Source organism: Drosophila pseudoobscura, chromosome 2, assembly GCF_009870125.1.
Source record: "Drosophila pseudoobscura strain MV-25-SWS-2005 chromosome 2, UCI_Dpse_MV25, whole genome shotgun sequence".
In the NCBI taxonomy this organism is placed as follows: Eukaryota; Metazoa; Arthropoda; class Insecta; order Diptera; family Drosophilidae; genus Drosophila; species Drosophila pseudoobscura.
Genome location: NC_046679.1, coordinates 30,163,556 through 30,188,775, shown reverse-complemented (window position 1 = coordinate 30,188,775; position 25,220 = coordinate 30,163,556). Strand labels below are relative to the sequence as shown.

Genomic DNA, 25,220 nt, shown 5'->3' with positions numbered 1-25,220 from the left:
GGAAATAAAATAAAAGCTGTTATTTGTTTGATTTATACCACAAAATATAAAATATTACAATAATATAATTACACATTTATTTCCTTATTTCAAACAGGATTATTATAAATTATACAAATTATGCAAACGCCGTCGGCTCTCGACTTTTTTGTTTATTATAACTAAAACAATGATGTATCTAAATATACAATATAAGAAAAAATATATATATACTTAAATAAATATGCATAAATATAAATGGAATTGGTTTTACATATATTTCAAATCAATTGTCAATCGCGCGCTTTCCGACGGGAATCTGCAAAGCAAAAATTTAGATGCCGGTCGCACCTTGAATACTCTCATGGACAATACCCATAAATTTTCTAATTCAATTATAAAATATCTTATGTACATAAATATTAAAGTTTATTATATTCGTATATTGCATGAGGGTTTTCAAAATTACTGTTGTCTTGATGTCTTGGTGGCAAGGTTCTTAGAAAAGTGTTAGTACTCTTAAAGGGCTCGTAAGTGTGTGTGAGTATGAATGCGTGGAATGATGGATAGACAAAAAGCGCGCGCGAAGCTTGTGAGAAAGACAAGTGATTCGTTTTTCCGCTGGTACGTTGTGTTTATTCCCCATTAATATTATGAACTAATGGCTGACCAAAAAAAAAGAGAGAATGGCTTTAAAAAATTGAAAGATCGATTTTTTGCCTTAAAAAGGGTTGTATATCGCAGGAATAGGCGTTACAGAATCAAAACAACTCACTTAAAACCAAATATTATTCCCATAATAGCCAAGATGACTCATGTTTCTGCGGAGGCAAAAACGATATGCATCATAGCCCCGCAGAAAAAGTAATTGCGAAAAATATTAACTTTTACTCGTCAAGGACTTATGAATATCTTCGAGATGTTCTAAATTTAAAACTGCCATCAAAACGCACGTTAGCGCGATGGGCTGTGCTGAAAAACATGAGGCCAGGATTTAATCCTGATTTACTCAGCAATTTATAGACAATTTTTGATGGAATGAGTTCTAAGGGAAAAGAAGTAGTAATTTTATTTGAGGAAATTAAGATTAAACGAGCTCTTCATTATAATATTGCAATCGATGAAATTCAAGGCTACAAAAATGATGGCCAAAATACAAAAAGCCTTTTAGGGCAGCAAGTCTGTGTTTTCATGATAAGAGGCCTATTTGAAAACTGGAAATACGTTTTAAGTTATACTGTAACTGCTGGTATAAATGGTTTAAAACACGAAGCCCTTTTAAATAAAGTGACGGCTAATATTGAACAAGCACAAAGCTTTGCGACCAGGGCTCAAATAATAGAGCTGGTTTCAGAAGACTGGGAGTCGACATTAAGAACCCCAGCTTTAAAGTTCAAGATAAAGAAATATTTGCGATTTACGATGTTCCACATATGATTAACTCGCTAAGGAACATTGTCCGAAATATAAATCTTTATACCCCTGATGTCGTTGTTTTATGGAAAATAGTCGAAGAACTTTATGAAATCGATTCCAGAAATTCAACGCGACTCTGCCCGAAAATAGCAACAAAGCATATACATATATCCAAATAGCTTTGAAGGTCAAAGCTGCCAATCAAGTGTTTAGCCATAGTGTGGCCGCGGCTCTTCGAACAATGATTAGTTCTGGAGGCTTCTTAAAGTGCAAAGAAAATGCAGTTTGACCAGGTAGGAGTATATTTTTACACTGATCTAAAACGCAAAACTTATAAAAATATTTTTTCCGCTATGTTCGACACGGGCAGCGCCGTTAATATTGTGAGAGCTTCATCATTACAATTCCAAAACTAAAAAAATACACTCTTTTACCATCGAACCTCCGTAGTGTCAGCGGCTCACTTCATTTCACTTACGGTTGCCGCCTCCCTCCATGTGACACTGAAGTTTTCAGTGGGGACTACCAGCAGTTACCCACGTTCCGAGACCTGTTCACCGCCATCTACATAGAAAACCCAAGGTTGGCTCCAGTGGAAAAACTGTTCCACCTCAACAAAAAGACCAGCGGTGAAGCCCACGACATAGTGGCACAGGCTCCACTTACGAACGAGGGTTTCGCGTCCGCATGGAACGCCCTCCGTGAGCGTTTCCAAAACAAGAGGCTGATACTCAAGGCCCAGCTGAAGATCCTTTTCAGTCTGCCCCAAATCCGTACCGAGTCAGCAGCAGCGCTAAAGATTGTAGCAAAGCCCACTCTGAACCTCTTCCAGTCTCGGGCTGTCTCTACTTTCTCAGTTAGTTTTCATCGACTCGTTTGCTCGTTGCTCGTTTGAGAAGTCCAAAGGTTTACCCAGGAGACGGAAAAGCCGGAAAAAGATAAAAATAAATGCCTGCAAATAAAAAAAATTGAAGGAAACGCTAAAGGTAAAGGAAGTACTCGGTTCTGCGGCCATCGGACAGTCGTAAATCATTTCTCATTTCGTCTCTTTTCAGCTGGGAGTATAACGGGGGATGCAGGACCGGTGGCAACCGCGACTGTGGTTCGGCGCCAAATGCCGCCGCGCGCCTGCAAGAGCAAGAGCCAGAGTACCGCCAGGCCCAGTCTTACTCCCAGCCGCCAGCAGCCCAGCCTGAAGCCGACCACCGGCTCACAGGTGCCATCGCAAAGTCGAGGCCCACCGGTCTCGAGACGATTTTTGAACTGCCCTTTTTTTGATCGTCGAAAAACTTCAAACGCCACCAAAGACCAAATGCGGTTTTGCACAATAAAATATACACTGCCAACCTTCGCCATTTCAACCGCCCATAAGACGCTATGCGGTGACCGCATATACCGACGGTATATCGGTATATAATGGTATATTTTGCCAGTTTCATCAATCTATTAAATTTCATTTTCAACGTTATATAGAAATCTAATAAAAGCTATTATTTAAATTAAGTCAATCAAGTAGAAAATTGATTCATCAATCGTATAAAATTATGTGGGCATGGCTAAATCTTCCATATAGCTGATATTCGACGGAAGATCAAAATTGAGGGAATCGTCGTATTTGTTGAATCGGTAATGGCCCGGTTGATAACATTTAAATTCTCGTCGCTCACATTCAAAAAAGATAGATTTGGCGCGCACCACTCGTAACCAGTCGATAGTATCGATAACCGAACGTGAATCGGGTAAGGACCTCTTTTACCCGATTGACAAAAATGAGTCTCATTCCATGCACATATACCCTGGGGGAAATGGATGTTATGGAATTGTGAATATGTTTGTCAAACCTTTTTTTACAATAAATACAATAAAAGCAAGGATTAAAAACTATCCAATCGTGTAGAAAATTTATTCATCAATGGGATAAAACTTTGTGGGCATTGCTGAGAGATTTAGTTAGTCAGAATTATTCAATGGAATATGAAAATTGACCAATTTCCCTTTTCGTTTGTTTTGATTGACCATTTCGCTACTTGTTTTTTGTTTGACTTATTTCGCAAAATGACGCAAAATGCAATAAAAGCATTACACCAGTTAAATAGAAAATTGATTCATCAATCGTATAAAATTATGATGGTATGGCTAAATGTTCTTTATAGCTAATAATATTCGATGGAATATCAAAAACGAGGAATATGTAAAATATAATTTGAATTCGTCAGTATATTTACGGTATATTTTGAAAATTAGGCGGTATGTTTCGATATATTTCTGAGGGTCGCACGATAAATCCGCGGTCACAATCCAATATACATATATCTGGCGAATGGGAAAATATTTTCCTTTCATTCGCGCCAAATCGTAAAATAAGAAATATACCAGTTCTCAGTCGTTATTGGATCAAAGTGAAAATAAGTTTGTCGTGTAATTGTTATGATTTCTGTGTGACACCCACGCAAAGTGAAGCGTGCCTCCACCATTTTGTAAACTACTCCCTCCTCGTGTCTCAGTGTCCGTATGTGTAAGTGCGTTTATGTGTGGAATAGTAGCAACGGAACCTGTCGCAGAATGCTCGCTCATAATGAAAACCGCGTAAAAGTTAAAATATTAAACAGTTTTGTGGCATAAGCAATGGACGGGGACCCGTTTGAGGAATCCGGTAAGTTGCATCTGTGGTTTCATGCTGACGCCACTGTCTGCGCCGCCGCCCATAGCGTTTCGGTCCGGTCCAAAGACAAACAAACCGATCAACACCGATTAAGTCAGCGCTATTTCCATACTTATGAATGGCTGAATGCTGAATGAATGAATGGAAATCTAATTTTTAACATTCTCTATAGATCCCGCTTCCACCAAAAAGCAGAGGGAGCAAGTCTTAGAGGTGGCTAGACAACGGCCTGCAACAAATGTCGCCAAGAGCATCGTTGCATATGAGGAGCAGCCAGATCTCTCCATCCTGGTGGTGCTCCTCGAGGAGATCAGTAAGAACTCTGACTACTCCACGGACCTACGTCTCTCCACGGAATATGTAAGCATGATTCAATTATACAAGAATTGTGTGTATAAAAATGTATTCCCCAGTACGGAAATCATCTGCTACGGCTTTGCAAGGACAGGAATGTGCCGCGTCGTGTTGCGCTGGGTTGTGGCGGCAGTGCCATCCAGTCGTTGGGAAAGATCTATGCCGATCGCGTGGAGTACATCGGCCAAACCACGGAGCACATAAACGAGTCAATGTCATCAGCGCAACGCGAAGCCAGTGAAAAGAATACCAGTGGGTGAGTACCGCGTGCGTGTTTGTGGGGCGAAGAGAGGGAGAGAAGTAGATGCTGCCGGCCGGTTCCATGTGCTCTTCAAAGACGACCGCTTCAGCGGTGTTTCTTCGTTATCGGATGCGAAATTGTACCTCTTATCAGCGTTTCTCTTGCTTCCCCTTTCTATCGATTTGTTTACTTGATCTACACGCCGGTTCGTGTTCGGATTCCTGTTTACTAAATGCTCAAATAAGAGATCTGTTTAGTCTACGGCAACATGAGAGCAGTGTGACTTCTACTTCTCTCAATTATCCAATTCTCAGTGGTATGCTAATCATCCTAACCGCCATCCCCTTTCTCTTTACAGCCAGGAGAGCAGTGCACCCAAGCCGGAAGAACCACGGAAGCGTCGAGTAAAAAAACTCGCGCAAAAAACAATTGATCCGTTTCTGGTGAATCTAGAACCACGAGCCTTCAAGACAATGTCCGAGGAGAAGCGGTTTAGTACAACGGGCATGGCAAAGTGTAGCAGAAACAGAACGATCGAGTATCTGTACCAGGACCATACGCCTCCCAATCTGTGGCGAAATGCCCCGATCGTGGATCCCCGTCAGGCCTCGGAGATCGATGAAAAGAAGCAGTATAAGCTATTCACTTATCACATCGAGCACCGCTACAATACGCTGCTCCCCGACATACAATTCGAGCGACTCAGTCTGATTAAAGAGTACGTTAATTCGCAGAATCTTAGTCAGGATATTCTCAACGTTCACATGACCACGGATGAGTTTCTCTCTGAATACATTGCCCTGGAGAACCAAATGCTGGCCTCGCGCTATGGTGCCACAGTGAGGGCGAGAAGCAGTGGAAGCATGTTGGCGGAAACAATGAAAAGAACGCTCGAGGCGGTGGAAATCGATGCCAGTTGCAATAAAAAGCCGCGAACAGAAGATGAAGCAATGGAGGCATTGGACTCATCTATCGGGACGATGCCAGAAGAGGTGTCGGAGCCTATGGAAGTGAATGAAACGCTAAACCCGAGGGAAAAGTTGCAAACGTTAAATTCATCGGACTCGGGTCTGGGTATGACCCTGGATATCACGACGCTGGACAGCAGCAAACTTGAGAGTGCCGCTTTGAGTGCAAGCCTAGTGGAAGGACCTGCTTTGAGCAGCACCCTCCTGCCAGCTACACGGAACGAGTCGAGTATCTTGGACACTGCGGACTCTGAAATGAATGCGTTGACAATCGGTTGCGAAAAGCCGAAAGGTAAACTAATCACTAACCCAATACTTTAAGCGTACTACGGATAAGATTTTTTGAATCATTTTTTGTTTTTGTAGAAGTTGATACTCACATTATTGTTTCTTTTTTTGCATCTTTTGTTGTGGACATTATCCGCGAATTTGCACAATTGACTTGCGAACAGTTTTTGCAGGCCTGTCTTCTGACGACGAAGGTGTTGTACTTTCAGATATCGACGAACGTCGCCTGCAGTCGCTGTCGCCCAAGGTGATGGTCAGAGATATTCTACCAGGAGTGCCCAACAAGGATACCGTCACTGTGCTCATCGATGACGAGATGCGGGCTCTGGTTGGTATAACGGAAGACGAACCTCCTGAACGGCCGCCCACTTTCGTCGAAGAAGTTGTGACCATTCCAATAGAAGTCTGTTATCCGCTTGAATTTAACATTTTTGGGATTCCCGAAGCCCGTCTAAGACGGAGAAACCTTTTCAAGCTTCCAACAGACTTCGATTTGTTCAAGAAGGCTGTAAGTAGTGCACATCCCTGGCCATTCAATGTTTATAACTAATTTTCTTTTTATTCACCCATTTTAGCGCATTCCCACCAAACGAGATGCAGAACCAAAGCCTCCAAAAGCTGTCCGACTGTTGACACCTGCGATCGTAGAGTATACCGAAGAATCTGCCACAGGCAGAGAACGTAATGATCCAATGAGGCTAAGCTTGGAGTTTGACTTGGATAATAGTATGTGTCTTGATTTTCCAACATTTCTCATGTTTGCTAGAAATTATTAACTTTAACCTGCTTCTAAATAGATTTCTTGGGCTTTCGGCGACCCACTCACGACTCTGGCGTTGACGACATGAGGTACGATTCGCGGCCAATATCGGTTGAAACCCTTCTTGGATTTAGCGAACCTACCGACGGGGACGAAGGTCCTGCAGATGACAAAAAGCTTGTCGCCGCAGCGTTGGATAAATGTGACAGTGGTTTAGATGCCACACAACTTGAGGTAGAAGCAAATGAATCCGCCAACGTGGACGGCAGTGGCTTAAATGACACACAAACTGACAAAGCAGTACTGCCTGTAAATGCCACACAACTAGAGGCAGCAGCATTGCCTGCAAATGGGCAAGCCAACGGTGACGACAGTGGCTTAGATGCCACACAACTTGACGCAGCAGCTATGTCTGCAGATGATCAACCCAAGGCAGATGTCCCTGCTCTAGATACCACACAACCAGATGCAGGAGCATCGGTGCCAGCAAATGATCAAACCAACCTAGACGACAGTGGCTTAGGTACCACACAAATTGACTCAATTTTAAGTAGTTTAAACATAAACGAAGCGCCGACTAATCCAAGCAGACCTGGAAGTGCGATGGCCCACGACGACTGGAGGGATGATGCGAACAGTACTCATGGCAGTGACCTGGGAGTTGATAATCCGTTCCGAATTGACAAAGGAGGCTTTTCAGACTCCAGCGATCTGGTAGGAAACCCTTAAGATTACACTTTCAATCCAAGAAAAGAACTAACCAATTTAATTGCAGGTGAGGGATTGGCACATCAAAATAGCGCCCATGCTGGAAGTAGCTCACGAAAGGCAGAATTTCAAATTTGAAGATTTGGGTACCGAGATCATCGAAACGTGTCAGCAGGGCCATGGCAGAGCTACACTGGCCGATGTGATGCAGGGCAAAGATAATACCACCATGGGTCGGCATTTTTTTGCCTCATTGAAATTGGTAAGCTTGTGACGATGTGAGATAGTTCTGCAAGCGATTTATATGGCATTTCGCTTTTCACTTGCAGCTCAATGACGGGAATATCGTGCTGAAAAATGTAGATCGTGATAAAAGCAAGCCCATCGACATTTCCGAGTATAAAATGCAACTCATGAGTACGGAGCGCAAACAAGTCCATCCAGAAGATGATATTGGCAATTTGAATGTGGTTAAGACAAAGCCGGCTGCGGATAAGAAACGACTAAAACGCAAGTCAACGGAAGTTGTACCAGTGACAGCAGAAGCGCATGTGAAAATGGTGCGATTAATTGAGGCCATACCGAAAGTTTCCCAATCGCGAGATGATGGGGACTCTGGTATATCGTCGATGGCTTCTTCTGCGATGTGGTCGGAGAAGAATCAGTAGAATTTGTCCTGTCTTAATGTTTAATGTGTATTAGCCTATTTCTCTGTAGATTAACCGTCTCCTAGTGGGTGTACAGTGTGTATAGTTGTCTGTTTTCTGTGTTCATATCGAATTTTCTAACACATTATATTGTGTCTCCGCAGGGTCTGCAAATGCTGCACTTTTCCCAGCTGTACTGCAAAATTAAGAGGCTCCCAATAGCCATGCAATATTTTAGTTGAATTTTTTTGAGCACGTGCATATATTTATCTTTAAGTGTAATTTTATACCTTTACCGTCTGTCGACTATGCCATATATATGTCGGCAAATTTTGGAACAGTATTATTTAAGCTCGATTTCCTTAAGCATTGAACAAATTTCAGATCGCCCTTCAAATGTGTGTCGAATAATTCTTGCCTCTTTTTCGGTTATGATTTATTGTTTAAGACATTTTTTTGTTTGTTTTAATTTTCTTTAATTTTGATTTCTATTATTTGCCATTAATTTCATTTCATTAATTTTGTATTATTATTTTTTAAATTTTTATACCCTGCAAGGCCTACGAGACTATAGCCTCGATCTGTGGAACGATCGGCCTGTATGAGTTATTTTTCATTTAATTTCTTGCATTTTTATTTTCCTTATTTCATTTCATTATCATTATCAAACATCACTGAATGTTTTGGTTGTTCGCATTTCAGACAAAATCAGAGAAGAAATTTTATTTAATGGCTAAGTTGCTGGAAGTGTTTCGGGAATTCATGAGCTGATAGTACTAGCATCAAGTACCTGATCTCGTAGTGTACAAATGTATCAAAAATATAAATTTTCTTCTGAAATTTTAACTGTAAATAAGAGAAGCTAGCTGGGAAATGTACATATACACCATACAGCATAATCTATTGTATATATTATACACAAATAAGCATACAGTACGTACCATACATATGCATATTTTACCTGATTTAAGGCCTGAACATCTATTTACAAATGTGCAAACAAAACCAACAAAAATCCATTTTTTTGTAGCTCTAAGTAGTCATAAGAATATAAAAGAAAATATGCAATTATCGTACTTAAATATGTTTTAATGCAATTGGATAGTTAAAGGTACTATTTCGCAGTGATCACCGGACAATAATGGCATTCGGTGCGAGTATGGATCGGATGGAATGTTATTCCGAATCGCTGCTGCCCGACTTGTGCTCTTCCTCGTCCTTTTTCTCCTCAGTCTTGTAGTGGCGATACTCTTTCTTGAGCTCCCACATGTTTTTGTGCGGATTTTTCATGTTGTAGTCGCAGACATCCTTGAGAATCTCTTTTAGATAACTAATAGGCTGGTTCGTGATTTTCACCAGATCCTTAATGTTGTAGTACTGATGCTTTTCAAATGCATGGAAGAGCATATCCATCACGGAATTCTTGTCGTCACGAGCCTTCTTGCCCTCCGCCTTCTTACGCTCCCGATACTCGATCTGGAAAAACCAAAAAATTAAAATTGCGAACAGATTCAAAAGGTATGATATACTGATATACATTATGTGCGTGATCCTTGACAGGTTTGAAGTTCTGGACAATCTTATCAATGGGCTGCACCCGTCGTTGTGGCTCCGACGCCTTGCGAATGGACTCCAGCTTCAGCTTCATATAACATGTGTCCGCTATGGGGCGGCACTCCAACTTCTGGACAATGCGGCCCTCCATATATAGCTTTTCGTTGTCCGGCGCGGCGCCCGGTGCTGTCGAGTTCTCCTTGCCAATGTTGGCCGCCGCCTCTGGAGCCATGTGCGAGAATACCCCTAACGTTTGCTTAGTCACCTGCGACACGTCCAAGACGTGCTCTGTGGGAATCTTCTCGTCCGGATCGAGGGCCAGCACGGCAGGTGTGAGTGAGAGTGACACCTGGGCCTTTTGTCCCGGCGTCTTGCTGATCCGCAGTTTGCCCACGTCCATATTTGAGGGAGCCTTCTCCCATTTCTGTGCAATGTATTTGGGTACTTTCACCAGCCAAACGCCGCGTCCAGCATTGGATAGATCCAAGTCCTTATCAATAATTTGCACCTTGTCTTTATCGTCTTTAGACATTTTTGGCCAGAAATTATATACAATTTTTCTTACAACGCGACGAAGGCATAAGATAGAGATGATCGCGTGATTAGCAAGGGCACCAGCGATGAGCGCTTCTTCGAAATGTTTGCACTAAATAATTATAAACAACTAAATATTGCCTCGCAGCTAACAGCAAATAATGTAATTGCAATGTAATTTTCTCGAATGACAAGCCTTTTGCTTATATTTTATACTTTTTACTATTCATGCACGATATGTTACTCGTGCGTGATGCATCATCAAGGTTTGTCCATTCCTATGAGCGATAGAAACTGAATGCGGTAGTCGTTGCCCAGCACTGATCAGCTGTTTGATATCCAATTGGCATTTCTGATTAGATTTTTTCACGCTGGGCTTTTCCCAATAAAGCTGAGAGATAATGTCACCTCCCTCGGCACGGGCTCGATACATTGCCAACAAAGCAGACAACCAGATTCTGCCCAAGAAGCCACCCAAGCGACTGGGACTCAATGGTAATAACAAGGACGCCGCCCCGGCCGGCAACAAAAAGGAAAAAGAGTCAAAAAAGCGGTAGGTACGGGATAAGAGAAATGCAATTTCCATTGAATTAAGATGTGTTTTTCTTGCAGAAAGCAAATCACAAGCAGTGTGCCGGAGGCGAGCAATGCAAATCCCATCACGCCCAGTGTCGGGCTGGACACAGCATTTAAGACATTCGTGAGTGCTCGCCTGTGCAGCGCCATTTGGGCCTACATTGCCGACTGCGATGAGACCTTCAACTACTGGGAGCCGCTGCACTACATCATCAATGGCCATGGCCTACAGACGTGGGAATACAGTCCAGAATTCGGTCTGCGCTCTTACACTTATCTGCTGCTGCAGGGTGTGCCCGGCTACTTTTACCAGAAGATCTTCAATCCCAGTCCCATACTCATCTTCTATATGGTGCGCTGCATGCTGGGCTTTGGTTGCGCGGTCATGGAGCGGTTTATGTACAAGTGCGTACCCCCCTGGTGCCATCTAGAACGTCTCTAACGCTTCTTGCACTCCTTTCAGATCCATTTGTCAGGAGTTTGGCATACACATTGGACGCCTTTGGTTGATTTTCCAGCTGTTCAGCGTAGGCATGTTCGTTTCCAGCACGGCTCTGCTGCCCTCCTCCTTCTCCATGTACTTTGGCTGCTCCGCCTTGGCCGCCTGGTGGCAGCAACACTATAGCCTCGCCATTTTCTTCACGGCCATCTCGGCGCTGCTCGGTTGGCCATTCGCCGCGTTGATTGGAGTGCCGCTGGTGCTGGAACTGCTACTGCGCCAGCGGGACTGGAAAACCTTTGTCCAGTGGACTCTGATTTCGGGTGCGACAGTAGCCATTCCCATGATCGCCATCGATACGAGCTACTTCGGCAAGTTAACCTTCGCTCCCCTGAACATCGTCTGGTACAACGTCTTCACCAGCCATGGACCGAACATTTTTGGCACTGAACCAATCAGTTATTACATTGTCAATGGTTTCCTCAACTTTAATATCATTTGGGTGAGTCTGATAGGTCGATCCCATCTGCAGGCCTTCATTACGTCTTCATTTTAGCTGCTGGCTCTTCAACTACCCATCATGCTGGTTATGGACTATCTAATTGTGCCCGCCAAGTCCAAGTCAACGCTGAACTTCCCACACTACATCTCCCTGGCGCCGCTGTACCTGTGGCTCTTGGTGTTCTTTGCCCAGCCACACAAGGAGGAGCGTTTCCTCTTCCCCGTGTACCCGCTGATCTCTCTGTGCGGCGCCATCACCGTGGATGTGTACCAGCGCATCTTTTTCCGCTTCAAGATGCTGATATTCAAGATCAAGGCGGGCGTGCACTACCTCGACCACACCATGTTTATTGCCATCATTGTGATGGTGGCCAGCACATTGTTGGGGCTGTCGCGAGTGTTTTCCTTGTATCGGAACTACCACGCGCCCATGGACCTGATGCTGGAGCTCAATCAGTTCAAGGTGACGCCCCAGTACAATCCGAATCAGATCTACAATGTGTGCATCGGCAAGGACTGGCACCGATATCCGGGCAGCTTCTTCTTCCCGGCCCGGAACTTCCGGTTGCGTTTCCTCAAGTCCGAGTTCCGCGGCATGCTGCCGGCCTACTATGTAGATGGACCAAATGCCACCCAAGTGGTGCATCCCTACTTTAATGATCTCAACCAGGAGAACGAGCACATGTACTTTGACTACGATCGCTGCGACTTCCTTGTCGACTTTGATGAGGGCAAGTACACGGCCCTGGAGCCCAGCTACTCGAAGCGCACCAAAGACTGGTCCATTATGAAGAGTCTGCCGTTCCTCATACCCGAAAAGTCGCACCAGCTGCTGCGTGCCTTTTACGTGCCATTCCTCACCGACAATCACATCCAGTACGGCGACTTTAATCTCCTCAAACGCAAGACCAAACGCAATGGCAGGTAGGAATCGGATCGGATCATCGGACTGAAGGAGTACAGACGACAGCATTTTCCTATTAATTAATTTTAATTGTGTATTCCCAGTATTTCTTTTCGCTTTTCCCCCTTTATAATTGTATAATTTCCAGTGATTTATGTTCCATATTTTAGTATGTTGTAAGTCCACCGATTTGATTCCTACTCGTATCAGCTTTTATGTTTGCCCCATGCCAAAGTTGTAAAGATCGTTCCGAATCGAAGTAGAAATTAACACCTTCGCATTATAGACATCGAGATTCTTTAAACATACATGTATTTCGAGAAGTTTCGCGCGCTCTGGATTAGCTGAAAAACTGGAATTCCCTGGGATCTCTGTGGGATCGGACCTCTTCTGGGAAGCAAAAACTTTACAATGGAAATCGCTTGGACTTAGCCTAAAATCGTGTGCGAGGAGGGGACTGTTTACAATGCTATATTTGGTCTACTCAATGTACATACACAGTGCTGGGGGCCTTAATCCTAATCCTAAACTGACTTAGCAGCGATATTTACAACTCCTCCTCTTCATCACCTCCATCCTCCCCCCAGCTTCTAGAAGTAGACCGTCAGATTGTTCTCCGAGGAGCCCATGGCATCGGTGGCAGACAGCAGATTGGACTGGCCTGCATTGGCCGAGGCGGTGGTGATGGTGGTGACACCATTTCCACCCATTGCACCACCCACAGCTCCTACTGGGGCCGGCACTTTCCGATTGTTGTTCTCCGGCGTCGTCGTCGACGTCTGCAGAGAGTCGTGCTCGATCTCGTCCTCCTCGTACAGCTGGCCATTGGCCGAGGCCCTCGAAACGATGCCTGGCAAGAAGACTATTAATAGTCAATGTTCGGGATGAGTTTTGCGGGGGATAGGCTGAAAGGAAGCGGCAGAATGTAGCTCCAACTTACTGCGAACTGTGGCTGCATAGCTCTCCCGCTGGCGCTCCCTCTCGCGCTCCCGTTCCCGCTCCAGAAGAGCCGCGGAACTGCCCAGAGCCATGCTGCTGCTGGCGCCACTGGCCACATGATGCAACCCGTTGTTCATGGGATTGGCCATAGTGATGTTCCCGCCATGCTTCATGTGCAGCACCGAGACACCGCCGCTGGTCACGCTGGCGCCATTGCCATTCCCTGCCAGCTTTTCGTGGGTCACCAGATTAGCGGACGAAACGCTGCTGTGCGCCTGGCTGTGGACCCTATTCCGGCCGAGACCCAGGGCACTGGCACTGCTCTTACCCTGCTTCTTGGATCGCACAATGTAGCAGGTAAGGGCCAAGATGATCATCAGGAAGAGGCCAACAATCATGCCAAACATCCCCAGCATATTGCTGTTCCAGCCGGACTGGGCCAGCGTCAGTCCCTCCATTGTCACGCTCACTGGCACAGAGGTGCTCCTGGGCGGCACTCCTGTGTCCGTGGCAATGGCTATCAGATGCACCGTCGACTCATTCAGGCTCTGCAGCTGCTCCGGCCGCATGTAGATGTTCCCAGTGGCATCGATCTCAAAGAGCCCGGCATGCTGGCCGCGCAGAGATAGCTCCAGCTTGTCATTGCGATCCCCATCGGCAGCCTCCACCTTGCCAATCAGTACACCCTCAAAGGTGTCCGTGCGCGACTGCAGCGACTGCTGGAAGGGATTTAGATAATGGATCATTCTGTTTAAAGTATTTCCATAGAATACTTACGCTTTTCGGCACCATAAACTCGTAGTGGGTCTCACGGAATCGCGGCTCCCAGTCGTTAACATCAATCACCTCTAGAGTCAGTTCCGCTGTGCTGTTGGTCATCCCATCGGTGGCCAGCACCTGGAACTCGTGCTTTGTCATCTTCTCGTAGTCAAGCGGCTTGGCCAGCACCAGTTCGCCTAGCGATCCCACGCTGAAGAACTGAGAGTTGACGGGATCTGGTATGGTGTATTTCAAGTGTTTTCCCGGCTTGTTTGTGGGCAGCGCCAGGATACGATTGCCCACAGCCGTGTCCTCGCGAATGCGCATCACGAAGCGCTTTTGGACAAAGGAGAGCGTGCTGAGATCGCTGTGGCTGCCAGGGCGCGTTAGCTGGACTGTGGTCAGGGCATAGCGATCGGGATTGTCGATCTGCGTGGCCTTTACAACCAGCGTGGCCCCGTGAGCGATCTCCCCATAGCCAATGGGCGTCAGCAGGGTGATCTGTCCGTTGTGCGGATGGATGCGGAAGTACTTGGCGTCCTGCGACTGGACAATGGTGTATTGAATGGGCGCACAGATGCCCTCGTCCTGATCCACGGCCTTGAGGGGCTCGGGGCGCATGCGCAGTTCTCCGGGACGACCATCATTGGGCAGCTCTGCGCTGTAGGATTCCCGCTGGAACTTGGGATTCTGATCGTCCGCATCGGTGATTACCACGCGCAGCAATGTGTCCGAGTGGCGTGCCGGCGTTCCCTGATCCTGGGCCCTCAGCTTCACCGTGAAATTCTGCAACTGCTCGTAGTCCAGAGCCTTCCTCAGCACCAGAGTGCCCTCTAGGGGATTGAGGAACTGCACGAACTCCGCATAGGGTCCGGGCAGCACCTGATACTCGACGGTGGAGAAGGGACCTGGCTGATCGGCATCCTCGGCACGGGCTCCCTGCAGTATCCTTGTCCCTGGGACCGTCACCTCGGACAGGGTCAGCGTGTAGGGGGTGCCAATCCACTGGGGGGCATTATCATTGACGTCCGTCACGCGCACATTGACGGGGATGACGAAGCTCTAGGGGGTGAGCAAAGGAAAGAACTTTGGATTCAGCAAACACTGGACTAGGACTAGGACTAGGTCCGCCGCCTGACTGGTCACTGACCTCCCTAGAGTTCAAAGCCCAAGAGTCCTGCATATATTTGCATGTTTAGCGCCACACGCCTCTCGCCAATCTCCCACCCAGACCTTCCCTTCAGGCGGAAGCTCTAATGGCTAATTTATGGCCACCACAGCCCGAGCCACAGCTAATGCTAACCACAGGCCCCCACACATACGAAGGGTGGCTTGCAACGACTCCTCCTGCTCCTTGGGCTACTCCTTGACTTGAAAGTTGGAGCCAACACATTTCGTTGTTGATTCTAAAATTGAAATGGGCGTCTATTGTCTGGCCTGGCCTGTGCGGGCATCTGGCTAAAAGTTTTCAATTGTTTATTGAGTTCTACGAAAACCTGCAACTTCTCTGCGAAACGTGTTTTCCCGAATTTAACAAGCTCTAAACCACAACAGGACCTTTCCAAGGAAAGGGAACACGCACTGCCAGCTAGCTGGAGGTGGTGTAAGGAACACACTTCAATATAGGTTAATTGTTTGGCCCCGCCATTACGACCATTGCACGTAAGGACCCAAGGGGGTGCCTTTGCAGGTGTGGAATGCGGTAGCCCACAAAATGGAAAACTTCAAGGAAATGCGGCCACTGACCAGGAGGGAAGGAAGGAAAGGACTCCGGGCTAGATTAATTGCTCCGTTAAGCTGATCGACAATTGCTTTGAGTGTTGCTCTCATTGTTCTAGATTAAACTTCCTGTGGAACTAAATGCTATTATGCCCTGCTTTCACTTACCGGATCCGTTGAATGCCTCCTTATGCATATAACATTTACATATATCGACGAGGGACCTCTGACACCCTCCTTGTCCAGTTCCACAGACAAGGCCAGGTCCTTGCTCCCTGCCAAAATCTCAACGGGCGCAGTCTTCTCCCTCAGCGACAGGGTGATGTCGCCAGTCTCTGCATTTGGATCGCCATTGATGCGCAGTTTGCCAATTATGGAGCCCACCTCCAGATCTTCGGTGGCCAGGAAACTCTCCGCCGAGCCGCCACCCTCCAGATAGCAGCGCGAGTCCAGTATCGCTCCAATGGTGGCTGAAAATTAAAAGAAGACAACGGTACAGGTATAAAGTGAAATGAATTGCACGGAACGGACTGGACTCTCTCCCTTTCGGGTTTACTTTCGGCTCTCGACTTGCAATTATCGCAAGCTTAAAGCAAATTACAGCGCTTCAAGCTACAAGCTACAAGCTACAAGAGGAAGCCACCACAGTCGGACCCGGAGTGCGGTCCAGTGTTGCAGTGAGTCAGCCTATCCGACCCACAGCCTAGACATGTGTTTGCTCTCGGTCTATGAATGGATACGCTCTACTAAGCTTCCGTTTTTCTTTCATTTCATTGCTGCAATTCAAGGCATCGTCCATCGTGCCGGAGAGCTTTAAAGACCAACCACCGAACGAACCACCACAACAAACAATCGGGTCCAGTCCCCAGTCCAGTTCCCCCATTACCATTTCCATTCTCACATGTGGCTAAACTTGGCCATCGCCATCGCTATCGCCTGGCAGTTGGCCAAATGGAACATACACGTACTCGTAGATGCCGCTGCTCGACTTGCAGCTGATGCAGCGTTTCCGGACAAGCTCTGATATCTAATTGTGTTATGGGTGCAATGGGTAAACGTTAACTCTAACTCTGAATAGTCATGCGAATTTGCTGGAAGGAAAACACTTTACCTTTCCCCAGACTACACACAAAGTGGTGCCAAGATACATTTACAGAAAATTGTTTAAACAATTATCCCAACTTATTCCTTAAGGTATGTCGTGAAGAGAAACTTATAAGAGATTAACATTGAATATTTTCAGAATAAGTACCAGGATCGATAAAGATCCCTGGACTGTATATTCGTGAGGTTTTTTCTAAAAGCTGTAATATATTCCCATGCCATTTCTCTTACGTTTCACAAACTTCCAGAGCATACCGATACGAAAAACGTCCCTTGAACTTAATATGTATGTATCTATATCATATCGCTTTTCTGATAAGCTTCCCCAATTTACTGGTATAAGATCTTCAGTATGTAGAGTATGTATTATTACTCTCACTACTACTCCCTCTCTAGAGAAAACCCTATAGTTCTGTTCTCCATTACCTAACACCCCTATGAGAGCATGACATAACACCTTTTTTTTGGGTTAGTGCAATAGCAAACTTTTTCAAGTATTTCTCATAATTATTTCCAGTTTTTAGCTGTAGACTCGTACAGACACAACCCGTTCTTAGCTTCTTCTTCTTTAATTTCTGTGTGTTTTTTTCTCGGTTCCTGTTCGTTCTGGTAAACGGTTTCGGTTGCAAACTGTTTGCAATGACCCTGACTGACGGTCACATATGTATGTATGTTGTATTGTATGATCTCCGGCGGGAATTTCTCTTTATGCCAGGCAGATGAGATATACAGATGTACTCGTACGTGTACTGTACGTTGGAGTGGAGTGGAGTGAAATCTTCTACTCTACTCATTCTCAAGATCTTTGTTGTAGGTTAATTGTTGTGACATTGGGCAATGCAAACACTCGAATGCCAGATGGCAGACTTTCTTTGGCTGCTGATGAAAACGTTTCTGAAATTAGTCTAATTGCTGCGAGGGAATTTATTACCAAATCAAGAGATGGAGTTACAAAGATGTGTGCTGATAGCTCACGTACTGGCTTGAGTTTGGCTTACTTTCGGAAGAAAATGGAAAGTTTTTTGAATGTTTTTTTTTTTTGAGAAGACAATTTGGCAAGGCAGCTAACAGGATTAGGATTGCGGATTGGGTAACCATCCTACTAATTAGTGGAAAATGCATTATGTGTAATCCCCATTTTATGTAAAAAACAACGACTAATTAGAGCCATCGACTAACAAAGCTGGTTCCAAAACCAAAACCCATCCATACTCATAAAGTGCAAATATCTCAAGCGGAAATCCGTGAAGCTCTGCACAAATAAGCTAGAGATTAAAGATCCAACACAGACCCCCACAACAGCTCCAACGCCAACTCCATTTCCAGATTGCATAAGTTCTGTTTAGTTTTCGCAAAAAGTAAGGCGCAGGAGGAGTGGAGGGGGAGAGTTGAACAAATGAAAGTGAGTTTGCAGCTGAACAAATTTATGTTGGCCAAGTAGGTGAATATGAATATAAATAAAAGTACGAGTAGGAGACACCGCCACCGCAGAAAGGTTTCAACAATCAACAGCAAAGTTCAGAAAACAAATTTTTATTCGGTTTGTTTTGGTTTTCCAAAAAAAAGAAATAAAGAAAAACCGTTCAGCTTGGTGATTTCCATGAACGAAACGAAACGTCAAACTCCTCGGTCTGGGCCACTGACTTTGGGGGGAGGCATGCACATATGTATGTACATACATATATGTACATATATATATTTTTGGGATTCGTATGCGCCACAACTTGTGGCTGCTTCGAGAGTAGAGTTCTATCTGGTTAAACATCATAAGCATCGGCATAAGCATTTCGCAATCAATCTTTTTGTGGCACAGGTCAAGCAGACAGACAGACCCGTTAAGGCAGAACCTGAACTGTGACAACCCCAATCCCCCAATTCCCCATTAAAGAAGAGCAACCGGAATGCGAATAGAATCTCTATCTAGCGCTCCAGGCAGGCGGTGGCAATCGCTGATGTATGACAATGTAATGAACCGAAATTAATGCACTAAATGGAACTTCAAACTGGAGCAAAATTACTTCTATCTTAGCTGCCCCATGGGGGGGCAGGGCTGGGCAGGGCACTACTTACGAGACGATACAAGTAAGTCACGTAAAAACTTGTATCCGTCATAAATCGTTGGACCAGAACGACGTTGACGTTGACGTCTCCGTCTGTTATCCGAGCCTGACTTTTCTTTTGCGTTTAATTTATCGAGTCTCGCTAGGAATTTCACTATTTTTCAGTGTTCAGTTTTTACTTTTCGAGGGTTACATGCGGTTAATTACTTTGTTTGTTTTCGATTAACAAAGACAACATAAGACACTCGTCAAAGGCAGTTACTCAACCGACATTCCAATGAGAAAGGTATAATACTGCCTCCTGGATGACGGAAAGGAATTTTAAGGAATATTATGGCAATTTTAGCACCAAAAAATCGTTCAGAAGTTAAAGAACTTAAAGGAAACTAGGAGGCAAGCCCCCTACCCCTAATGTTCAATACTTCATATATTATCACTCAAATTTGTATACAGTTAATCCCAACCCAGCCTCAAGAACCACTTCTGTTTTTTATAACGTAACATCAGGTTATATTTTGGCTTACATATATCTTTAAATTTTTGTCGTACGAATGTAACATAACGCCAGAATATAAATGCCCATATTTAAAAGAGAGATAATCTTAAATCAATCCCGTCCCTCCGTTATATAGCCTTAAGAACTTACCCTTATCTAGCCAGCAGAACACGGCAATCAGGTAGCATATCCAATGATGTTTTATCCACATTTTGCAAAGCAATGTATATTGTATTCCGATTAACCAATAACCAAGTCTTTAGCTCCACACAAACCATATAGTTTTCTTTATTCTTCTAGCGATCTTTGTTCACTTGCAATTTCTTTACACTTTCCATAATTAAAGTCTCCTCTTTATTGCATGTTTCCTTTCTATGACAGCCACTAAATTTCGTTATATCAGTGATGTTCTATATAAACGTTCTCTAATGGAATTTATGGGAAGGTTTTCTTTTGTTGTGTGCTCTGTAATTGGTACAAATGGCAAAGGAGGGAAATAGTTAAGTATCATACACCATACGGGGAGGAGGAGGAGTAGGTGTAACCAGAATCTGCACAACAGTCTTCTAGATTATTACAAGATTATTAGATAGACAAAACACTTTGGCACAGAAACCAAAGCAACTGGAACATTAGCCCGACCTCCGCGAACCCCCCTGCCACAACCGAAAGTCATTCTTCATCTTTAGCATACGTATTCTTCTGGGTACTCTTTCTTTAAGCGATTCTTTGTCTTTTTGCTTGTGGCACAAATGTCGCACACATGTCACCTCTGAGTCGCGGGGGTCGCTTGGGTTGGTCGGTTGCGTTGCCACATTGCCTTAGTTGTTGCCACCAACGGAATTGGCGGCATTTTACCATCCACCAAGCAGCAAGAACAACAACAACAAACCTAACCGCCTGTTAAATAGTTTTTGTAGTTGTTTCCTTGGTTCCGTTCCTGTCCACAATCGTACAAGAATTTCAGACGCTTTTCCCTCGGGAAGGCAAGGGAAAGGAGCTTCCTTATGGCCAGGATTTATGGCATGCCACAGGCAGGGTAGGCAGGTGGGGAAAGTGTGAGTATGGTGTGGATGGGGTGTTGCATGGGATGGTGGCACAGACAAACATTTGCATACAAATCAGCCACTGGCCGGTTGGCCGTTGGCTATTGGGCGAAAATGAAAACGTTTTTCTGACCGGAAACTCGCGGAAGCGCACAAAAAAGTCATTCACCTGTGGAAAAACGGTTACATTTTCCAATATTCACAAGCAACGAGTTTTCCCTGATTTGTAGTTCAAGGAACCTAATGGATGATGAGATGATGCATGACCAGAGGAAATGTATGGTGTAAAATGGAATTTTTTCTGAAAAAAACATTTTCTTTTAGGATTTAAAGATATATATTTCTTTGGAAAAGGTCTGAATATTCCATCATATGGTTTCCAATATTTTGGAAGGGTCGCTTCAAAGATTACTTCAAAGAAAAAGATCAGAGATTGAATACATACATATGTAAGAAATCTGCTCAGTTCAGGTGAAGGATTCAAAGGAATATCAATGGGTTCTGGAATGTCCTGTATAACGTATGAACAAAAAAATACAGTCTCTAGAAAGGGTTTTTTCCACTAATAACCTTTAAGCACAGTCACAATTAAAACCTATTCCTTGGAATGTATTTCTTGTATCCTTGTATCTGCACTTTGTCGCTTAAGGGCTATTCCTTTTTGGCATTATAGATTCTTCAACTTTGCACTGCTGTTAGGGGCACACATCACAAAGATGGAAGTTTGAGCTAAGAGTTATCCAGGCGAGGCACATTTGCTACCACTCCGTCGCGCCGCACGAGCTCATCACGATCCAAACACAAACTGATTTTCCATAATGTTGCCACAACCAGGGAACGGGCCAAGCCGAGCCGAGCCGAGCCATGCCCCCTAACAACCGCCAGGTGAGGCAAACAGAAAGAGTAGCAGCAGCAGCAACAGCCTGTAAGGTAAAGCCGGTGTGCGTTCCGTTCCGTTCGGACTTATGCTCCACCTGCATACATTCTCACACACACACACATGTGCTCTTGGTGGTGGAGAGTGGAAGCCACTCTCTGGACTGGTGACGTCTCTCGGCCCGTGCTGTGTTGCGTTGAAAATGTTTCCACATCACTCGTCAAGCGTTTCGATTGAAGCTTCTCTTTGCCGCCATACAACACAACATAAAAAGAAGCACAAAAGAAACGGAAAGCAGCCACACAGACGACGGGACAGGCGATGGGTAACGAGAATCACTCCATGGCGCACGCGCCCCAGCTCATCTCAATGGACGGTTAAATTGATGAGTGTAATCCACAGGGTACTTAGTGAGAGGGTAAAGCATTCTCAGAAAGAGATCCATTCTTCCTCTTACATTATATAGTGTTCAAAGTGGGTTTCAATATAGTGATAGAAAATGCCTCACCGCATGTTAATACACCTTTGAAGACTCCAGACTATGGCTCCTCCCGCTCTCCCTGCTCTTTCTGCTTTCTCTCACATGCAATTCTCAGTTCACTTGTGCTTTCGTTATGCTCCACTGGGCGGGCTTTTTCAACCCCTTCTTCCTTATCGAATGCAAGTCTCCGCGCTCACTCACTCTCTTTCTCTCTGTTTACCTTGCATTTTCGCCATGACAACCAACCCAAGTGGCGTCCTAACACTACCGGCATTCATTCTCTCCCTTGGAGCCGGTTCTCTCTCTTTTGCACTCTATACTCCACCTGTCGTTCCGTGACTCAGCTCAGTGACATTGCATTTGCATGTGGATGCCCCGTTAATTGCTGTAATTCTTCGAGCTGGACGACGCCGCCACATAATTGCACAGTCTCTCACACTCACACTTACATTCCCTTTCTGCCTGCCTTTTAGAAGGGGCTTTCCTGTACAGTTTCGTGCTTCCTTTCAAGTAGTTTTTTGGGACATGCTTTCAATGGGTTTTTGCTTTTCTTTTCTTGTCGCCACCCTGACAGGCCATACTGTTGACTTACATTATGAGCAGGTCGATTATGTACGCCTTATTGGTCTTTAAATGGGGTACTTGAAGTCATTTTTTACTACAAGGGGAAAGTATAGAGAGGTTGATTAGCTGACAGAGGGGTTGGTTGGACTGTCGGGTTGATTGGTCTGCCTAATGGATCTTGAAATCCTTCTCTAACACTCTCGGACATTTATGACCAGTTCTATTTTTACATTAAGAGCATTCTGTGCGCATCACAAGTACTTGGCAACTGTGTTAACATAAGTATCCTCAGACTTAACCTAAACATATTTGGAGTCCTGCGATTTGGCGTTCGAATTAAATTCAAATCAACTTAAATAATAAGCTTAAATACATACGAAATACAACTAAAATTGGCTACGTTTCTGAGACTACGTTTCCACCTACAGTTCTGTGTGCTGCTTCGTGTTGTCGTAGAGCCTTTTGCAGATATTGTTCAGCGCATGCGACACCTCTAGGCGATACTCATCCTTGCTGTTGGCATATCTATTCCGGATCGTGAGCAAGGCATGCCGTAGGGCCGAGCTCTGCGACCAGACGCTGTGACACATACTCTGCGTGGTCCATATGGCCGTCGAGAACTGCTCCACTAGCTCGGGTTGGTCCAACAAGTGCAGGAAGTCCTTGGATAGCACATCATCCAATGCTCTGCAGTAGCCCTGAGTCTCCAGCCAGGGCTCAAACTCGATGAGCACATACTGGGCGGTGGACGAGGCGGCATCTGGCATGTCTTTGCTGCCCTCCAGAGCAAAACGCTTCTCCTGGACCAAATCACTGATCAGCGTTACCACTTTTCCCTTGCTGCGAAGCTCCATTTCCGGGCTGCGGAGGACCCGAATCAGAGCCTGTGTGCCCGAGGTGGAGAGGACGCGCTTTTGGGCCAGCGGGAACTTTCGCAGCAGCGCCCCAAAGGCATGTAACGCCGAGGAGATTTCTGCAGTATTTGTGGAGCTGATGATTATCTGGGACAGATGGGAACCGAAGCTCTTCTCAAACACCTTGATTTGGGCCTTGGGATTGTTGCTCGTCAGGGAGCCCAGCACTCGCATGGCGGATACTCTTAGCGCCGTATTTGTGTCGTTCACAACGATCGGCAGCAACACGTCATCCAATCCGCCGTTATCAATGAACACCAAGGCATTATCGATTTGATGGAGCAAAAACTCCAGAGTCTCCAGTGCGTCCAGCTTGGGCTTCAGCTCGGACTCCAAGGGGTTCTTGCTGAAGTTTCGGTACTGTCCGATCAGTTGAACAACCAGCTCGCCATCGGTCCGAAAATTCTTCTGGAACTCCTTGTAGGCCTTTCGTAGCTCCACGTACTCCTTGGCGTGGCGCTGCGACGCCTCAATCAAATCTTTCTTGTAGTCCAGGGGCAGCGGTTCACCGTCAGTTTCGTCTATTGTCTGGCTGCTCTGCAGCGCTGTGCCACGTTCGCTCTCGTCCAGCAACTTGGCTTCTTTCAGGCCGGTCTGCAAATTAATGCGCACGTGTAAGCCCTTTGGTATTGCCTGACCTGTAAGGCAATGCTTCTTGAATTAGTAATATATCTGCATAGTACACGTAATTCCCCCACATTACCTTCGTTGATCACCTGCCATTCCTTCGTGGGCACAAATTGCCCGGTCTTGTTGTCGGTTGTCTCTGTCGCCTCCACTTGTAGGCTGCTGCCCAGGGCCAGGACAGTGGCCAGAACTAAAAACAACTGCTTACCATTCATTTTGTGTGCTCTGCTGTGTCTATACTGCTTACATTACGTGTTTCACAAGAATTTGTTTAATTTTAATTAATGTGGATTATAGAGGTGTCAAACCATCGAGGGCACTATCGATAGTATCGATGTTTTTTACTAGCCGCTTCTATCGATGGTTTTTCGACTATCATGATGCTATCAAGCTACTAACTGCTCAAATGCGAACGGTTGCTCTCCAACCACTACTCTGACGCGTTAGGCCCTTATTCGTGATTATTCCTGCGCTGTGGAAATAAACCGCCTTGTTTGTCCGGACACCACTTATCTTCGCTCTCCATATGTAAGTGACCGGTGACCTCCTCGCCAAGCATCTTGCAGCGTTGGCGGTTTAATTCCAATTGCAGACTTGCAATTGTCGGTTGTAGGCGCTGGTATTGCTCTGGTGCGCCGGTGGAAGATCATATGCCCCCGGATTCGCTTGTTGGCCGAAATTAGAATTAGAGTAAGATTCTCGACACCGTTATGTTTTCATATGTTTGCATACATACAGGACAGTGGCGGTTTAAAATACCAATACGTGAGGCTTAGATTTAATTGTATGAGTGCGTCGTAAAAAACGCGTATATGTATGCGTATAACCAACGTCGCCGAAGCCAATCGGTGCACCCGTGGATTCCCCGCACCCATATTTTGAAGTAGTCCTTGTTCAAAAAGCTTCACTCGTTCTGCTAAATTAAAATTCCTCTTCCCTTCTATCCTCGGAGTGCAATTCATCCTCCGCCTCCAATTATCCTCGGATAAAAATCAAATCTCCGCAGCATAACTTCTCCTCGGAGCGTTCTTAAACCTCCGCAGCGAATTTTCTCTTCCAAGCGCACTTTACGCTACAGTTGTTGAATCGTTTAATTCGTTTAG

General features: G+C 45.3%; 4 protein-coding genes and 1 long non-coding RNA gene across 13 annotated transcripts; 3 read left to right on the top strand and 2 right to left on the bottom strand.

Annotated features, from left to right (window-relative positions):
• Positions 1 to 1,427: 1,427 nt before the first annotated feature.
• LOC117183350 (uncharacterized) lies at positions 1,428 to 2,189 on the top strand. The gene is made up of 2 exons (XR_004468509.1): positions 1,428 to 1,688; positions 1,766 to 2,189. It is a non-coding gene; the product is annotated as an uncharacterized lncRNA (long non-coding RNA).
• Positions 2,190 to 3,664: 1,475 nt separating this feature from the next.
• Positions 3,665 to 9,099, top strand: Cap-H2 (Chromosome associated protein H2). Of its 4 annotated transcripts, none has more exons than XM_015182868.2 (10): positions 3,665 to 4,048; positions 4,230 to 4,417; positions 4,471 to 4,667; positions 5,011 to 5,912; positions 6,073 to 6,416; positions 6,484 to 6,634; positions 6,706 to 6,929; positions 7,035 to 7,382; positions 7,444 to 7,638; positions 7,706 to 9,099. In XM_015182868.2, exons 1-10 carry the CDS (start codon positions 4,021 to 4,023, stop codon positions 8,042 to 8,044), a joined length of 2,916 nt encoding a protein of 971 aa, XP_015038354.2. In that variant the 5' UTR covers positions 3,665 to 4,020; the 3' UTR covers positions 8,045 to 9,099. The 4 variants fall into 4 exon arrangements, with proteins under 4 accessions (XP_015038354.2, XP_015038352.2, XP_001359999.3 ...); XM_015182866.2 differs by having other exon boundaries at positions 6,706 to 7,382; positions 7,706 to 7,936; positions 8,188 to 9,099; XM_001359962.4 differs by having other exon boundaries at positions 6,118 to 6,416; positions 6,706 to 7,382.
• On the bottom strand, positions 9,092 to 10,298 carry TfIIFbeta (transcription factor TFIIFbeta). Its single transcript, XM_001359961.5, has 2 exons — positions 9,561 to 10,298; positions 9,092 to 9,499 (listed from the first exon to the last, which is right to left on the bottom strand). The coding sequence occupies exons 1-2, from the start codon at positions 10,107 to 10,109 to the stop codon at positions 9,200 to 9,202; spliced, it is 849 nt and encodes a 282-aa protein (XP_001359998.2). The 5' UTR covers positions 10,110 to 10,298; the 3' UTR covers positions 9,092 to 9,199.
• A 108-nt stretch (positions 10,299 to 10,406) lies between these two features.
• On the top strand, positions 10,407 to 12,835 carry Alg9 (alpha-1,2-mannosyltransferase Alg9). The gene is made up of 4 exons (XM_001359960.4): positions 10,407 to 10,664; positions 10,724 to 11,092; positions 11,151 to 11,628; positions 11,683 to 12,835. The coding sequence occupies exons 1-4, from the start codon at positions 10,513 to 10,515 to the stop codon at positions 12,553 to 12,555; spliced, it is 1,872 nt and encodes a 623-aa protein (XP_001359997.2). The 5' UTR covers positions 10,407 to 10,512; the 3' UTR covers positions 12,556 to 12,835.
• Positions 12,827 to 24,463, bottom strand: Cad96Cb (protocadherin Fat 4-like Cad96Ca). 6 transcript variants are annotated; one of them, XR_001451998.2, is made up of 7 exons: positions 21,225 to 22,995; positions 19,759 to 20,073; positions 16,117 to 16,418; positions 14,248 to 15,291; positions 13,472 to 14,189; positions 13,029 to 13,393; positions 12,827 to 12,964 (listed from the first exon to the last, which is right to left on the bottom strand). XR_001451998.2 is itself a non-coding variant. In XM_015182864.2 (6 exons), exons 2-6 carry the CDS (start codon positions 19,817 to 19,819, stop codon positions 13,122 to 13,124), a joined length of 2,397 nt encoding a protein of 798 aa, XP_015038350.1. In that variant the 5' UTR covers positions 19,820 to 20,073; positions 21,225 to 22,995; the 3' UTR covers positions 12,971 to 13,121. The 6 variants fall into 6 exon arrangements, 5 of the variants coding, with proteins under 5 accessions (XP_015038350.1, XP_001359996.3, XP_015038349.1 ...); XM_015182864.2 differs by lacking the exon at positions 12,827 to 12,964 and having other exon boundaries at positions 12,971 to 13,393; XM_001359959.5 differs by lacking the exon at positions 12,827 to 12,964 and having other exon boundaries at positions 12,971 to 13,381.
• Positions 24,464 to 25,220: the final 757 nt, after the last annotated feature.